This window comes from Pteropus vampyrus, unplaced genomic scaffold (assembly GCF_000151845.1).
Source record: "Pteropus vampyrus isolate Shadow unplaced genomic scaffold, Pvam_2.0 Scaffold72, whole genome shotgun sequence".
NCBI classification, from domain to species: domain Eukaryota; kingdom Metazoa; phylum Chordata; class Mammalia; order Chiroptera; family Pteropodidae; genus Pteropus; species Pteropus vampyrus.
The window spans coordinates 2,681,773-2,698,118 of NW_011888853.1; the positions used below are offsets into that span (position 1 = coordinate 2,681,773).

General features: G+C 45.7%; 1 protein-coding gene across 5 annotated transcripts in view; it reads right to left on the reverse strand.

Moving 5' to 3' along the window:
* Window positions 1-16,346, reverse strand: part of PRPSAP1 (phosphoribosyl pyrophosphate synthetase associated protein 1) — a 24,702-nt gene continuing 8,356 nt past the window's right edge. For 4 of the 5 annotated variants that reach the window (XM_023531728.1, XM_011361988.2, XM_011361987.2 and 1 more), the window contains exons 4-10: window positions 9,694-9,866; window positions 8,250-8,365; window positions 7,743-7,798; window positions 6,977-7,122; window positions 2,193-2,263; window positions 1,268-1,414; window positions 1-717 (exon numbers count right to left, since the gene is read on the reverse strand). In XM_023531728.1, coding sequence (XP_023387496.1) covers window positions 559-717; window positions 1,268-1,414; window positions 2,193-2,263; window positions 6,977-7,122; window positions 7,743-7,798; window positions 8,250-8,365; window positions 9,694-9,847 — 849 coding nt within the window. In that variant the 5' untranslated portion in view covers window positions 9,848-9,866 and the 3' untranslated portion in view covers window positions 1-558. The remainder of the gene's footprint in view (window positions 718-1,267; window positions 1,415-2,192; window positions 2,264-6,976; window positions 7,123-7,742; window positions 7,799-8,249; window positions 8,366-9,693; window positions 9,867-16,346) is intronic. The other variant, XM_023531727.1, reaches the window with a different exon arrangement.

Genomic DNA, 16,346 nt, shown 5'->3' on the forward strand with positions numbered 1-16,346 from the left:
GCAAGATAACAAATTCCTTTATTTGTAATTTAAGAGCAATGCAGACACCGAGAGACAGGGTCTTATTCTCTATCTAGGGCCTTGCTGGGGATGACGCTAAATGCTTTATGGTTCAGAGGCTGTACGCACAACAGCTTCTCAGAGGAAAACACGGTTCTCTACAAAAGGTTTACGTGCAGTTGGCCAGGGAGAGGACAACTGCAGCAGGCACAGAGCCAGGGCGCCCAGCTGCCCGCCCAAGTTCAACGTGAACACACGTCTCCCTGCGGCCGAAACAGCTGAACGGACACCAGACTTAGCACTGTCTCTGCCTCTAACGCCTTTGCAGTGTCAGAAGATGTTTAGGTTCTTTTCAGGAAAATGTGACTTCTGTTTGAGGGACGGGATGGTGAGGGCAGACGTTTAAGGCCCTTTACCCATTAGCTGTGTCTCCCCCTCGACTATCTTAAAGCCTCCTACAAAGCGAACGGCACGAGACCACCCGAGTCCCCTGCATGGAAACGCTGCGGACGTCACACTGCTGTCGCCTCCCATGCGTCTCAGGAGTTCCAAAGAAAGCTAGTCGTCCACAGTGATGTTCCGGAAGAGGTACGCCATGGACTCCCCGTTGTGGATTCTCCGAATGGCCTCAGAGAGAATCAGGCTGATGTCCACAGTCTTTATCTTGGGACACTGCAGCTTCTGCACCTCGTGAGGGACAGTATTCGTCACCACCACCTAGTCATGGCAGCAATGGAAAATAAAGCTGCTGATGTGTGCCCCAACGGGGTCACGTGGAAAAGTTTATCCCACATTGGGTCCCCACAGCCCAAGTTCCGACCTGCAAAACCTTATTCTATTCCACTGAGTACAGTTTTACAAACAAACTTAACCAACTTAACACAAGGGAAAGGTCTCGTGGTTCCAAACACAGAGTTCTCAGTGCCACGGTCTTCGTACGCAGGAATGACAGGCTGAGTGAGCCCAGCATCGTAACACTGTCACACTGTCAGGGCAGAATTCGAGTCTTGACAGAAATGCTACTTCAGTATCGAATCATGTTGAAATACGAAGTATACTAAAGTACACAGAGCAAATCTCCACGAAAACAGACCTGTATTCCTAACTCTACATCTGCCCCCACAAACGGCTAGCCATCAAAGGCACAGCGTCACAGCCCCTCCGGAGCCGGGTCCGGCACTAGTGACCGGGTCGTTCTGCTGGTCACAGGGAGGTATGCAGCGACCTGACTGCGGCTAAGCGTCCCAAGCCCTTGGAAAGCACAAACCTCATCGATGGAGGACTCCTCGATGAGGCGGGGGGCCTCTGCGGACAGGATGCCGTGAGTGGCCATGACGTAGATCTTGTAAGCGCCCCTCTCCTTCAGGATCTCTGCCGCAGCGACAAAACTTTCCACGTCGTCGATGATGTCATCCTGAGGGGAGACAGGAGCTAGCGTTAGGGAGCCACCCTCCACCCCCGCCTATGACACACACCTCTCTGCACTTGTGTCGGAGAATGTCGAAAATCAGAGCCATCTGCCTAGGTCAGAGGTCGAACACCCAGCGGTGGCAACGGAACTGCGTGGGCCGTGCCGTGTGTACGTGGCTGTCAGCACAAAGAGCAGCAAAGCCGCACAGGCCGGTGTGACGCTCACAGCTCGCGTTTAGGGCTGCCAGGACTCATTTCTGTGTTTCAAATTTCGGATCAATCCTGCACAGCCAGTGTCCGTCTGCTTTTTTCCCAAGAGAAAGTGGAATGACGAAAACCCGGAACGAAGTGAGCCATTATGAAGGCCGGTCCTCTGGCCTAGCCAAAGCACACAGAGCCGGGAGCAGCCACATCACGTTAGAGCTCCAGGAATGAGACGTTTGTTCTCGTTAGTAAAACCGGAACGGCTCATGTCTAGTTCGGCTCATGGCTCTAAAGCTTAGAGCTGAGTAGGTCAGCTGGTCTGGCAGAACCTACACCCGTTAAGACAAAGGTTACTTGTGGGGTTGAACTGTCTTCCGGGAGTTACTGTGCCCTTTTTACATCCGTAGGTTATAATAATCCCTGTTCATCTATGCAAAAATTCTCCTTGCCCCGAGGGAGTTTGGGTGAGAAAGGACAGATGGAGCCATTTAAATCTACCATCGATCCTGGAAAAACCATCCCAAAGTGCACAACCCACTAAGAGACAGATGCACAGGAAGGAGGACGCAGGACCGTACCACTATGATCGCGATGCTCCCTCCGACGTCTCCGACGACAGTTATCGGTGGCTTCTCTTTGGCCATCATCACTAGCAAAACAAAACAAATGACGAGACCCCGGTCAGTCATGCATCACTGAGTAAATGTGACCAAGACGTCATCCTCTGGGAGGCATGACAAAACCATACATCCAGGCTGTCAAAAACGGACTGTCCAGAGCCACGCTGTCCAACAGAAACAGGTCCGACATCTGTCCTTTTACACTCTCTGGTAGTCATGTTAAAAAGTAAAAACACGGGTGAAATATATAGATTTTAGGTTACCTGATATGTCCAAAATATTACCATTTCAATATGTAATCAACATGCAAGTTTACTGGAAACGTTTTCCATTTTTTCATACTGAGTCTTCAGGATTTGGTGTGCACATACGGCACTTCTCAGCTGAGACCAGCCGCGCATGAGGACCGGCCGCCAGGCTCCAGACAGCCCCGGCCTAACAATGGAGCAGCGCTGAGAGGCACCTCCCCAGTGGAGAGAGGCAGCTCTGCAAGGCCCTCCAAACGGAAAGACCCGACTCAGAGACTGATGAAGGAATGCGAAATAAATGCCGCTCTGCAGAAAACGGAACCGAGAAAGCCAGCCGGATAAAGAGCTGGCATTCCTTTTCTTCCAAAGTGACCTTATTTGGACAATGTAATCTTATTATCAGATAACTACACTATCAACAGAATCAGAGCTTCCTGAAAATAAGGAACTTAAAAACAATGAGTCCATCACCTTTTCCTGATTTAATTAGTCCTTAAAGTAGAGGCTTATCTCACTACAAAATTCCTATCTGGAAAAGGTCCACCGGTGCACAAAAACACAGGACAGGGAAGGGGAAGGACAATTCACTCTCAAAAGGAGGTCAGGAAAGTGAGAAGAAAGAGAAGAATACTTCAGAAGAATGGGCTAAGTATTCTAGTTTTTTGGAATGCTTTTTATTATTCTGAAATATTTATTAAACTGGTAGTGGTGGAGGGGGAAGAGAATAAAATTCGGAGTGATCATACAGTTGAGTAATTATCAGTTAAGATCCATTTTAGCTGATTCCATCTACAGGCACTTGTCAAGCTCAAAGGACAGGCGTGCCTTTCTGTACATAACCAGTCGGCTGAGCTGAAATTCAGCACTGTTACTGGCGAATTTCAATCAACATTTCCTGCTTTCCCATCCCAGAAACAAGGGCAAATTTCTTGAATTTGGACAAAGAGGCTCTGCATGTAAATATCATCTAAGGGGGAGAAAATACATCGCCAACATCTGGAAAGCATTCCTCGAATTCTGTCTTTAAACTGGACCATGTGGGCAGGTGGTTATGTTGACCTACTCGCTTCTTAAAGAGACGTGGTCCCTTTTGTTGACCGTTTTTCTCTGTAAAAAAGAAAAAGATTGCAAGCCAGTATTCCTCATCAAGGATCATATTTTTACGCAGAAAACATGTCATAGTACTCTTGTTTACTTCTAACTCTGCCTCTCCGAAAAAACTTCTGTCAGTTTGAAATGAGAAACACCTGGCTTTAGGATCTGGATCAAACTGAACACATAACTTGGTGCCTACTGAAAAAGAGATGGACTTTATTATAGGGTCAAGGGAAAAGAAAATAGTACCTGACAGGCTAAAAAAAAAAAGCCCCTAATTTTCCAATAGTTTGCCCAGAAAATACAACACCAAAAATTCAAATTTAGTAATATATGTACTAAAGGTTAAGGATAAAGAATGCTTAAATAATCCCAAGTTTAAGATTCTGCCTTCTTTCTCCATTTCGTCAAAAACTCAATCTGTTTAAGAATAAAATGAATTGTGTACCATATCAGCCAGAAATCACTGTTAAAACTATATCAACTCACTGAAGTAAAAATGTCAATTTATCGAATGAATTCTAATGTTCTTATGAAGTAGAAAACTGTGTTTTGCTTTTAAAATTGGCATTTTCCAAGTAAAATAATGCTGCATATTTACAACGATCTTAGATCTCTCTCTCTCTCTCTCTCTCTCTCTCTCTCTCTCTCTCTCTCTCACACACACACACACACACACACACACACACACATTCTTTTTAAAAACTCTGTCCCCGGAGTCAATTAACCAAACCTTTCTCTCCTAAAATAAAGAGCAAAAAAGGACTAAACACAATTATTCATTCTTTACTCATTTTGATCTTGCTCTACTTTAAGTTCAATGGACTATCAAACTTTATCAACAGACTGACATTTAAAAGATATAAGAAATAAGGTCTCCAGCAGAACTGGAACTGAAATTATTTTCAAGCTCATAACTCTACAGGTAAATAAGTCAAAATTTGCATTTAACAGATGCTCACGGACAGCTACTGTCTGTTTTCACCTTAGTGATGAAAAACACTCTTCTCTTATGAAATTAACAAGCCAGGAGAATCAAGCCAGAAAAGGTGACATCCCCTCATTTTTGTGACCCAAACTCTTAGTCTTCACCACTGTGGCAAACAGAGCAGAGTGGAGGGGGACCATTGCCGTACAATCCCTCCAGGTCCAGGAGCTGCCCTCGCCATCACAGAGCCGTGCAGTCTACCTCAAGAGACAAACACTTACACAGCTCCGCGTTTCATACCGTGCTCCCACACAGGAGTCCTCCTCCTCCGCACCGCCGGCCTTCTGGACTGGATCACTGCCTGCGACGCTGGCGGGAACTCAGCTACCTCTCTGGCGTCTATTTGCTCGATGCCGCGGCACTTACCTCCCCCTGGTCGAGACCGGAAATGTCCCCAGACATCGCCACAACATCGGAGGGGCGGGGACAAAATCAGCCTAACTACTGCTGTTCTTAAAGAACAGGTTCATCTTTCTAAAGGACGCAGGCTCCAAGCATGAATATCTGCTTTCCTTTTTTGGCCTTTTCCTAACATTAATTAAATAAACTACTGAAATGTAGCTGACAAATAAATATAAAGCATATTTACTTTGGAAGGTGAAATTATACATACAAGAAATGACATTTTCTTTTCAGAATTCTCTTGACTACATCTATACAAGGGAATCATAAAAACGAGTCGATGGCGACTGTACAAGTTGTAATGTAGACACACCAACACGTATACGGAGGAACCGCTGCTTCGCCACACGCAAGGTGACCGGGAGGGGAAAACACTGCTACAGTCGTAAGTAACAGCAACGCTCTCAGGATAGAGAATCTCGCCACATAAAAATATTGTGATAAGATGGCAATATCTAGCAAAATAACCTCTGAGCCCGTAATCTTATTTCTTAGAATTCAGCCTATAAATATAGTCGGGCATGAAAGAACGTAAGACAAGGTTACTCGCAGGCAGTAAGTGTGGTGACTGAGTGTATGCTGAAGCCCAAACCTTGGTTCTTAAACACCACTTTATGGGAAATGGGACTGATTAAAAGCGCAGGAGGAACATGGAACATCTAGTCGTACCAGAAAGTAAGGAAGTACCAAAAAGTGAGGGACACATCAAGAGAACATGGGAAGCAACTTAAGGGCGTTCTCCATGGCCAAGCCTGAGATGTTTTGAGCATTAAAACAAATAGAAGCAATGGACTACATAATACACTGAAGAACATAAGATTCTACGAATCCATACTGATATAAATCGATAAATGAATAGGGAAGAAGGGGAATTAGAAAACCATCATTTGACAACGATCATTGTAATAACTGATTCAACCTAATCACGAGGAAACAGACAACTCCCACTTAAGGAGTATCCCACAAAATGACTGGCCTGCACTCTACGAAGTGTCAAGGCCACAAGAGACAGAGACCAGAGGGCCACCCCAGGTTAAGTGGGACTAAAGAAAAGTGACAACTGAGTGCGGCGTGTGCCTTACACTGGGTCCTAGTCCAGAAATCAACCGTTTTCTCTCGCTCTAAAGGACACTGGTGGGGACGACTGGTAAAATCTGAATAAGGTCTGACGATTGGACGACAGCAGTATAACAATGCGTCCTAAATCTGATCATTATAAACAATTAGAATGTGTACACCTTAGATGGGGACCTCTCTGGAATAAACTGTCTGAGGTGTAACCATTCTAATTTTCCCCACCCCATTACTGCCTGTATGTTTCTCAGGCCTGGCAAATAGGTACATATTTTAAAAAGAAATAATCTCCTTCCTCTAAAAAACATAATATATCTTCCCACATAGAATGCTGGTTATTGCCACTCAAAAACTCCATGGAAATAAATAGCCTTCACACTACTGGATTAATTAAGTTTGTCAGGTATCAGGTCAAAGAGCTATAATAATGACACGAGGCTAAAAGTCACCTGATCACCAAAGCCTGGCATCTGATCAATGTTTTCTCTCACCCATCGTATCAAAATAGAAAAGCTCAAGGTTTCACAACATCACACATACAATTTTTTTTTTTAATTTTTTTTTACACTTATAGCACCTGGTCTTCCCAGGTGGCCTCCCATCCAAGTACAAAGCAGGCCCAACCCTGCTTAGCTTCCGAGATCAGACTGGTTCAGGGTGGCATGGCCGTAGACACACACAACTTTTTTACTAATGCTAAAATCAGTTCATACTCTCTGAACGCTAAATGCCATGCAGATAAGCCCAATCCTCTGCAAATGTGTGTAACGCAACGCCCTTTCAAAGGGGAAATCAATGTGACACTATTCGATTATTCAAAAATACCAAGACAGCGTCCATCCACAGAAGTACTAACTCCTCGCCAGTCAGTCAGTCACCCTACTCAAAACTTTCTTCAATTTACAAATAAAAGGAAAACACAGGGCTCATCTTACATGGCAATTCCAGGCCCGGGTGGACGGTGGCATTTCTGACCATCGGAGGTGAGTGACGACCGTCGTCCATATCCAGCTCTGTGCACTGTGCTTCTCCATGGATCACGGCTAGACCCAGACGGAGCCTCTCAGCGTATGACTGGGCCCTAAGAGAGACGTGGGGATGTGGTGAGCATCACTGGAAGAAACCCCAAGCGTCGCTTTGCCACCACTTTATTAAGCATAAACTAAAAATACCATTCGACCTTTTAGAGACACGCAAAGGGATTATTTCTATAAATCAGAATGTAAATGCCTCAAGAGGCACACGAGTTTAGATGTGAGCTGGCATCTGATTCTAGATAATTTTGGTTCCACCCTTTGTCCAATATTCTAATGCTCGCCTTCAGAGGAACAACTATGTCCAAAAGGTCTCTTAAAACCCCTGCCTGAAAAGGGCTCACAGCTCTTGTTTTCCCTTTCCTGAGAACCTGAAGGAAGAACGTCATTCTCTCCCAGAAAACCAAGAGATTCAGAGAAGCACTCGTGTTTGGCGACTAGAGACAGAAAGGGCTGTGCTGCGGGACGTGACAAGGACCCGGGGAAAGCTTGAGCCAACGAGCTTTCACAGGCTGTATTGACAGACCCTGGGTCCCTGGGTCCCTGGGTCCCTGGGTCCCTGGGTCCCAGCGAGAAAGGCTAGCTGACTTCCGGAGTCACCCGGAAGGGCTCGCTCTGACTTCCGGATGCACCCGGAAGCGATTTTATAAGCGTCTGGCTCATTTACCTTTTTGCAGCATCAGGAGACTTAGCTACGATGACTGCATTTCTGTAATTTGGAATCTAGATTTGGAAGAAAAATAAGAAAATACTGAAAAGTTATCAAAAAATAACACCTTTATGTGCTATCACATTTTCCTCTTATAACAAGGATCCACGCTAGCAATCACATATGCTAGAACTTCATTCACACATCTTAGAATGTTAACGCTTATCAATTAACATCACTGCAAAAGTACTGCTACATCAAGATAAAAAGTAATTAATTCTTAAAACCTTCATTTAAGAAAACATAAGCAAACTGCTAAAGATACTTAGAAGGAAATCCATTTTTTTAATGCCTTTGAAATATATGATCCTCCATGCCCAAACGCTGACCCTATCTGGCTGCCTCAGGCATTAAGACCTAAGAAAAGATCATGTGATGTGCCTTTCAATGTTGAAATCTGATACCAGAGAAAAACTACATAGGGTCCCTTTTGAGGACAATGGGTATGTGCTGGTGGCTCCTCACTTCTTCCTGGATATACTGAAGCAGGAAAGGTGAGGCTCTAAGGTTGTCCACGGGAAAGCTGAAAAAGCCTTGTATTTCCTTTTGATGAAGGTCCATAGTGATAATGTGAGTTAAACCTGAAATTTTAAAACAAAAAATTACAAAGTTCACCCCTACAAGTTAATGGCTACAGTGGACACAAAACTAGACGCCTACTCCTGTTTCCTAATGGGAGACTGAAGGCAGGGGTGTTGTCAACAAGCACATTCGTTATAGACTTTATTTGCAGCCTTCACAAAACTTCATGAATTGGAGCACGTGTCCAGCCTAACGTACAGGAGGAGCCTGTAAGCTTCTCCCCTGGCAGAGCTGACACTGAGAAAACAGTGTGCTCTCCACCATTGTTATTAGCTCGTTCCTCAAAGTCAAGAAAATTCAGGCAGAAGCAAAAATATGAAGATGGAATTAATAAATACTGAAGCAAAAACAGGTAAAAAATAGTAAGGTCTTGATGAAAGAATCCAGGAAGACGCGCTAAAGGGCTGTGGCTGGGGCAGAAGTAACAGGAAAGCAAAAGCTAAGCATTCGAGGAAAAGAAACATAACACAAAGACAAGCTACTGAGGAGTTTGGAGCAATTTCTATACGCATAAAAGAAAGGGTCAAGAAAGTCTTATAGAAAAATAATGAAGACAGACTCTTGTAATCAATAGCACGAAACAAAAAAAGATACATAAATACATTGTAAATGGCCGAAGGTCGCAGTAAAAGTTCCAGACCAAAGAAACTTGTATTACTTGTTCTTTCTAAAAACATTAGATTTTTAGAGAGAACGGAATTCAAATATGTTCCTGAGGATTCAAATATAGTTTTAAAATAAACATCAAAACAAATAAAATTCAAGTGATTGTAAAGTGTTGTTACATCTGATTCATAGGCCAGGAAGTATGCCACCCCTACAAAAACACACAGAATAAAAGCCATGACACTGAGCTGCTCCACATAAAGACAATCAGGGACGGGGAGAAAAGAGTATATAAGCTAAAGAAATAGTAAAAGAAAAATCCAGTTTTAGTATTACGTACATAAATAGAATTTAGCTAAGGCAAATACACAAATCTAGACCTGAAGCTCAAATGATCACGTACGAATGCCAAGGTCGCCAGTTAAAATTTAATAAGATGAAATGTGAAAGAAGTAAACAGAACGATGGAAAAAAGGCCAAGATTAGAATAGAAAAGCAGATAACGTCACGCTGGAGTAAGAAAAAGAGAAAAAATGTACAAATTTATATCTAAGCTCACATATCCCTAACCAGTACTTGCAAAAGGAAATGAGAAAAAGAAATCAGCAAACGACACTTAGAGAAAATAGGTCCCGAACTAGATACATGAGGTATGGACTAATCTCGAGTAGGGACATGTCCTAAATGACAGTGTGGGCCCCGGGGTCTCCAACGCGCTCACCTGCTTTCGCCAGCATGGACGCTAGTAGCTTGCACACGATGGAACCCCTCTTCCTCATCTTGCTTTGCTTGCTGTAGGGGAAATAAGGGATGACTCCGATAATATTCCTGGCACAGGCCGTCTTCAGCGCATAAGCCATGATCAGCAACTCCATCACAGCTGTATTCACATCTCTGAAACAGTGGGAATTTGTGTTTGGATTAATTTCACGCATGAGCCTCTAAAAGTTCTCGACGTCAGCAGTCTAACACGGGCTGCCAAGACGGGCCTTACAGGCGCTGACTTTATCACCATGGCTGACGACGGCATCTCGTGAACACAAGGGAAAGCCTGTAACTCTCCTCTTTAGCTGTGTAAACTCCAGTTTTCATTTGTGGCGACTGAGATCCACTCTCACCTCTGCCTGGGTCTCATCAGTGACAGTCACTGGAGTGGCATGTAAAGCAGACGTCAACTGCTGGTGACCAGAGTTACTCGGCACCTGCCCGTACCACCCCAGGCACTCAGACTCAGGCCAGCATGCTGGCACCTGGTTTTCCTGGGCCGCCGAGGGAAACCACCTGTCCTGCTAATGAGTGTTATTACCAGAAAGGGTTTGGAACCTTCTGCTTTGGGGGTAGAGGGCACAGTGGGGAATGGGGAGGTCTTGGAATTGAATTTCCCCAAATCTCCCCCATCCCTGCTTTCCTTGAGACACACAGATTCCCAATAAAGATGAACCCAGACGGACAAGAGGAGGAAATGTGAATTTGAAAGATATTCAAAGAAAAGGCTATTCCCAATTTTAATGATTGCGGATTGCTACCCTTTGCTAAGGCTGATCAAGTCAAAGGTGGGCTTTGCCCTTAAAGACACCCCCTCTTCTGCATCAGGACTGTGTCTCCCTCGCCTTCCCCGGACAAACAGGATCACACCCCATATCTTCGTCCCCACCCACGTGTCAGGAATAGGTTCTTCAGGCGTCTGTTCTTAAATGCTCTGCTCCACAGCAGAGATGTTGCCCTCATTTAAAGCAAAATGGAAAGCCTGCCATCAACACAACAGAGACTTAACAAAAGCGTGTTTTTCAGCTTAAAGGACAGGCCACTTCTTCCAGACTCTTCCAACTTTCGTCTACCAGTCTCTGAGGTTGCACGTCCTTAGGGGTACACCCAGAGGTGAGCATGTGCAGACACATCCTTTTACTCTGACGTTTTCCACCTCCACGTTCGACTCGTGGAACTTCCAACCTCACCTCTGTCATTTGGAGTTTTTTCGTAACTATTTCGGGGTTCTGTCATGAAAACATTTCTCCCAGAGGGGAGACGTAACTTATTCGGGCTCAACTTCGAGACGTTCCTTCTGGAGTGCTGACAGGTTACATTATTTTCCAGGTATCATTTCCTTCCTCTGAAATAAACTAGAGCATTGTTCTCCTTCATACTGTCAACATAAGAAACATCCGAACCTACAGAGAATTTTTATGAGCTTATTTGAGTCGAAACGGAAAAGTTGCCGGGAAGTGAGATCTCAAATGCTTGTGAGAATAACAGTTCTGCGGTTTCTTTCACGCATTTGAAATTAAGGTGCAAACGTAAGGAAGATGACATGGGGGTGGGGGAAAGCAAGGCAGGGACTGGATTACAGATCAGTTAAGGTGACGTGCTCTCCTGAGGGTGCTTACACCTGCAAGGGGCATCACTTCTGACATCTCGGAGGTGTGTTAACCAGGACATGTGTTAACCAGGACGTACAGGGCTGGCTTACAAACCTTCCGCCAAACCAGTCACAGGCCTGGGGCGGGGCTACCCACCATGACCTGCCCAGGTAGGAATTTATGATTTATTACAGCACCCGTTTTTGTCTGCAATACTCCCAAAGTAATCATGTCCCAAGTCGGCCATAAAAAGGACAAAGGACACACAATCTTTTGGCATTATCAGGACAGAACCCTTGTCAAACTCTTTCAGAACACTTAGGAGTTTCTAACACTTGGTCAATTTTTGTTCATCCGTTCAGCAAACAGTGACTGAGTGACCTGAGTCAGCCACTGTATTAGAGGAGATAAAATGGGGACTCCCAGAGACCCACACTGGATGACTATTGTGCTAATCATCTGTCCCAGGAAGGAGCATAACTAACTCATGCAACAATGTTCCCCTTCCCAAACACTTTTATACTTTATTCCCTTCCCACATCGGATCACCTAAATTGACGCCTTGTAGGCTCTGAATGTTAGGCTGGAAGCCTGCATGGTACTTCGGAGGTAGAACGTAAATAACTCAGGAGGCCACATCTAGATTCAACACTAGGCATCACATACATTATAGCAAAAGTCCTCTCCCATATACAGGCTGCTCGTCAAGGTTAGAAATAAAACTGGAGCTTCCTTAACCTTCCTCTTGTGTGATACTGTGTGTCATCAGGAAAGTCCCATGGGAAGTGGTTTCTTACACCAGATCCCAGTGCCAGCATGCTCAGAGCAGAAGTGAATGCAATAGCTTCCAGAAGACTATCTGTCTGGGTAGTGCGTGGTTAGCTGGCTTTGCGACAGCATTGATATACACAAGCACGTGAGACAGTGAGGTTTGGCACACCACAGGGGAGGCCCAGATAGTAAGATATTAAGGCAGTAAGAACAATTTTGGAGGAACCTTGATTTCAGAATAACTTTCCTTCCATTAATTACTAATCTCTCCCAGGAGGTTTTTATTTTCCATTTTTTCTTCTTCCTAAAGATCTGTGCCAAAGGATTCAACATCCGCCAGCCTGAGTCTAAGGAAAGCTGCTCTCGCCCCACCCCTTATTGGTCAGGAAGGCCACAAAAGGGCCTTTGTCACACTGGCCTTCCCCATTCACTGACAGACGCTAGACAAACTGGACACCAGGCAGCTACTCTGTGGACTAGCAGGGTGAAGAAAATTTGGCGGGCAGCCTCTGCTTTATCTGTTCCCTAAGACTGTTCCAAGTACATACTGGCTACTTCTTGTAGTCTTTGTATCTAAGTAGGACACTCTTAATTGTTTACCAACTGTTTTTCTTTTCCCTAAGATAATCACACCCTATGTTAAACTTGGCCCTTACTGCCCTCTCAGGCAGAAAGGAACGTGAGGTGGGGAAACAGACCTGTCCTGTGTACATCAATTAAACTGCCCAGGGCTGCACCCAGGCCAACATCACAGATGGAAACGAGACCAGGGTCATGGGGTAGGATGTACCCGGCCCCACCTCCAACAACTAATCATCTGGGGCAAATAAGTCCTCAATGTCCTTTCATTGCATGACATCCTAGAACTTATAACGTAGGCGTGAAAATTGCCCTGCAAAAAATACTCTGGAAGCTTCCTATCTATTTTACTTGGTTCCGCTGCTCAGTTATTTAAAAGCTCCTTGAGTACCACGCTGTGATATTGTGACTTATAGTAAGGAACGTATTTGGTCTTCCCTATTTCTGGCACGGAGTTCCTAAAACAAATTTACTACCTGATGAGAATAATAAGGGTCTTCTGTTATGTTAATGAGGTGACTTTTTTGAAGCATCCAGGTAACCTAAGGATGAGGGCTGCTTACAGATGATTACAGGGCCCTGACGAGAGGGATGGAACTTTCAGCCCCACCTGCCTGGCGGCTGGGGAAGGACAAGGGGTGGAGGCTGAATCAGTAATTGCCAATGGCCAACGGCTTAATCAATCATGCCTATGTAATGAAGCCTCCATAAAAACCCAAAAGGAAAGAGTTTGGAGATTCTAGGTGGTAAGTACGTGGGGATGCGGATGAGCGGTGCACCTGGCCAGGTGTGGAAGGTCCACGTCCCTTCTCACATACCTTGCCCTATGCACCTCTTCTGTTTGGCTGTTCTGAGTTCTGTGAGCGGCTCTAGCAAATGGACTGAACCCAAAGAGGGTCTTTGGAACCTCTGATCAGTCGGTGGGAATCTATGCCGCATAGATTCCTTCCTCTCGATAACTGTTTATAGCAGATGACAGTAAAAATCTAAATCCTTCGTGTTCTTCAGTTGGTATTAAAGTTTTCTGTAGTCGAGCAGTAAAAGCACTAGTCCACGTGGCAAACCCTACGACCTTTTTTCATATGCGAGACACACACGTCTGCACAACACACACACTCTGGTCCTTCCTCCTGTGTCCTCTCCCATCCCCATCATCCTAAGAGATACCGAGTGAGGATATTTTGGTTTGATACCTGGAAACTGAACCACCAAACTGACATGAAAATTCTTAAAGAGTTTGCTTACCCTGGTTCGGGCGTCAATACAAATGGAGAGACTGCGGCCAAGAAATCGAGGGAAGGATGAGAGTCGGGAGGGCAGCGATGGGAGAATCAGGGGAGATCACACGATCTGTATTAGAGACCAGAGCTAAGATCATCACGCCCTCGCATTCCCAATCGCCACGTACAAAGGCGAAAGTTCGACAGCCAAGAAGGCTGATAGGAAAACAATCCATTCATTTGAAACACGGTGTTGGAGGAGAGATCACCATAAATAGGGACGAGTTGGGCCCAAAGCATCGCTGGAGGCAAAAGTGACAAAACTGAGGTTGTCCTGCTTCAGGCGCAACGTGAGAAGGAAGGGTGGTCTGGGAGGACAGCAGGCGGCAGGTAAAGAGGGGACCGAGGGTGAGTGGGCCGACTCCATGAGCGAAGCCACAGGCGTGCTGAGTCTACAGGAGCTGAGCAGAACGGATGTCGCTCATTCGCAGGGTCGCAGGAGTTGGAGCCGACTCAACGGCACGTGACACACACACTGAGCCACTGAGGTGACGGTTTTGGCTTCGAAACCATCTCGAAACGAGCGCAGCTAGCGGCCCGCAGCGTCTCAGCGAGATGGCCGCGGCCGTTCCACAGACCCACACTCTCTGCTGCGGCTCCGGGGACCGCTCCCCGCCTCTTCCTGTGGTCCAGCTTCTAACGCCCTACGTACAGATGAACAAAACATGCACGTTTCCCGACTGGCCATTACTCCACTCTTTTGACCACGCTGATTTTGTCCTTTCCCTGGAAAATGCCTGCAAAGCCATGATCCTTGCTCGGTAAACTCCAGTCTAGTCTGTATCTCTGCCCCCAGTGCACTCGCGGTGGTGTGTATCAAATATTTATCTTGAGCACTGCTGGTTACCATGAGACATCAGAGCGAAGAATTAGATAAAGCACAACTTTTCACTGCAAGACTAACAACCCCCTGTTTGGAGAGCGCGAGGGGACAGTGTGTTCGCAGTGACCGTTATTTTCCCATGCCAGTACACTGTGAACTTCCACTGCTTATGACATGTTAAGGGGAATCCGAACTAAAACCGGGAATTTCAAAGTCCAGACACAGACCCCAAAGGTCTTTTTCCGTTTCAAATGAGATCCAGTGGGAAAGGGAGGCCCACCAAGTATTAGGGACTCACTGAGGTCTCAAGGACAGAGAGGGAGTCACAGTTATTCTATGAAGATGGAAATGTACAAAAGTTGCATATTATTCATTAAGTCACTCCGCAAGGATTTGAGGGACTGTATATGCTAGTGACGTAGGTCGAAATCCATTTATTCATCAAACGAATGTGTTTTGGGTGCTGGAGACACGGCAGTGAACAAAGAAAAATCTTTGCCATCATGAAGCTTATGTTCTGATGGGAATATGGAAGGAGATGGGTCACAACAAGAAAATTAAGGATAGAGCTGTCTGTCCCTCTGCCCTACGTGCATGAACACACGCACACGTACGCGCACTCACGTGCGGCAATCCAGGTTTAGAGAACATCAAAGGGGCCGATGGGAACACCTGCCTCAGACCGCAGTGGTGAAGACCAGGTGAGAAAATCTACCTGAAGCCCGCAGAGCAGGGCCGGGCACATACCGGCCACTGCACAGTTGGCTATTGCTATTATTATGTCTCTTCCCCACTTCCTAAATGCAGAATAAAAGTAAAGAGAAAAGAAAACTCAGTAGCCTCAGGAAAATGTGCTATATAAACACTCAGTCTGACTAAGTCAATCTTATGATTAAGAAAGTTATCAAAAAGGATGATACTTCACATAAGGCATCAAAGCCTCGACTATTCCAGTTCATCGTGAAAATGAAAAACTTATCGGCATCCTACCTCTCCAACACCTGTACTTCAGTGGTCTGCCAACGGCGGGGGAGGCAGCCCATCACTGATGCATCCACATCTAACAAGAGGGGGTCCGATGTGGGATGGTCATAACCGCCCAGTTCCTCCCCCAGCTCAGGTGTGCTCCCTACACACACGGAACGGAACAAAGCTACCAAGCGCACAGCCGCTTGTGTGCTGGCGCACACCTGATCACAATCGGGCCACCTCTGCCCCAGAGACAAGCTCAAAGTCAGACTCAGATTCCAAGTTATGATGTGGGCCTGTGAAGCAATGGTAAGATTTCTTACAAGATAAACCGTTCTTCACATGACACGCATTCTTAGGGCAGAGGAAAGAGACGTCGCTGACCAACAAGACTTTGGACTTAGACTATGTGTTTCCTGGAGGACCAGGGACAAAGCTGGCCCGTGATGGTTGTGGTGCCCAAGGTTCTGTTTGCCACACCTCAATAAACCAGTAAAGGGCTCTCAGTAATCTAAGATGGCCATGCCGAGGCCTAAGGTCACAGGCGGCTCTTTCCTATGTTCTAAGGCAGTCAGTTCGGGGCGGGGGGGAAGTG